The sequence below is a fragment of the Aplysia californica genome, unplaced genomic scaffold (assembly GCF_000002075.1).
Source record: "Aplysia californica isolate F4 #8 unplaced genomic scaffold, AplCal3.0 scaffold00464, whole genome shotgun sequence".
Taxonomy (NCBI): domain Eukaryota; kingdom Metazoa; phylum Mollusca; class Gastropoda; order Aplysiida; family Aplysiidae; genus Aplysia; species Aplysia californica.
Window position 1 is genome coordinate 538151 of NW_004797734.1, and position 1137 is coordinate 539287.

Here is a 1137-nt window from a genome sequence, read left to right on the forward strand (position 1 = left end):
CACACAACAACAAACAAACACACAAGAACACACAGACAAACACACAACAACAAACAAACACACAAGAACACACAGACAAACACACAACAACAAACAAACACACAAGAACACACAGACAAACACACAAGAACACACAGACAAACACACAACAAACACACAACAACAAACAACACACAGACAAACACACAACAACACTGACCTTTGACATACTCCACTCCGATCCTGTCAAAGATACGCTCGTATGCTCCACACACTGTGTTGTACGTCTCCAGGGCTGTCTTCTCACAGGTGTCAAATGTGTACATATCTGGTGAGAGGGGGGGAGGGAGAGATCACAGGTGTCAAATCACATGTGTCAAATGTGCACAAGAGTGTGAAATGACAATGCATTTGTAACCCTAAACGCCCCCCCCCCCCAGCACAACACAAAACAAGACTTGATCCCCCATACCCTGACCCTTGTGCACAGCCAAACAAAACAAAGGCTTGAAGTTCACAGTCACACAAACAAAACCTACTAAGAGTCTACAAAAACAATCATTCACCACACAGATATTACGCCCATCAGGGCAGTGCCATTGACTGTTGTGTCTTTAGGCCATTCCCAAAGGGGGGGACATTTCTTGTTCAAGCACAGTAGAATTGTAAATGGGCTGATTCATGTCACGCTCATAACTGTGCCTGATCTGCAACAGGGAACTGCTGCTTTTTCTTTCCTAATCCTTACTATTGTCATTTTACCTCTACTTCTTTTGTATGTTTGTCACTCTCTTGTGACCTGCTATTTCCGGGGTGCCTTGATAGTCGAAGCAGAGCTTGTGCTGTTGAAGCTAAAGAGGTGAGCAGAGTAAGTCAGATTCCCTGTAAAGACTTCTCTGTTGACACCCACCACTTGGCGCTCATATGACCTTATGCAGTTGCGAGCGCCGTAAAACCCTCTACTATAATTTTTTTTTTAATTTAAAAATACAGATATTACAAAAACAAAACAATCATCCACCACAAAGAAACCAGAGATATTAAGAAAAACGAATCAATCATTAAACAGATACCACAAAACAATCATTCACCACAAAGATACAACAAAAACAATCATTCACCAAACCGATACCACAAAAACAAAACAATCATCCACCT

The 1137-nt window shown here is 41.8% G+C and overlaps 1 protein-coding gene across 1 annotated transcript in view; it reads right to left on the minus strand.

Moving 5' to 3' along the window:
• The window catches only part of LOC101850028 (probable proline--tRNA ligase, mitochondrial), a gene marked incomplete in the record, with an annotated part of 15585 nt that overhangs the window by 6535 nt on the left and 7913 nt on the right, over positions 1–1137 (minus strand). The window contains 1 exon segment of the mRNA XM_013086413.2: positions 200–307. Coding sequence (XP_012941867.1) covers positions 200–307 — 108 coding nt within the window.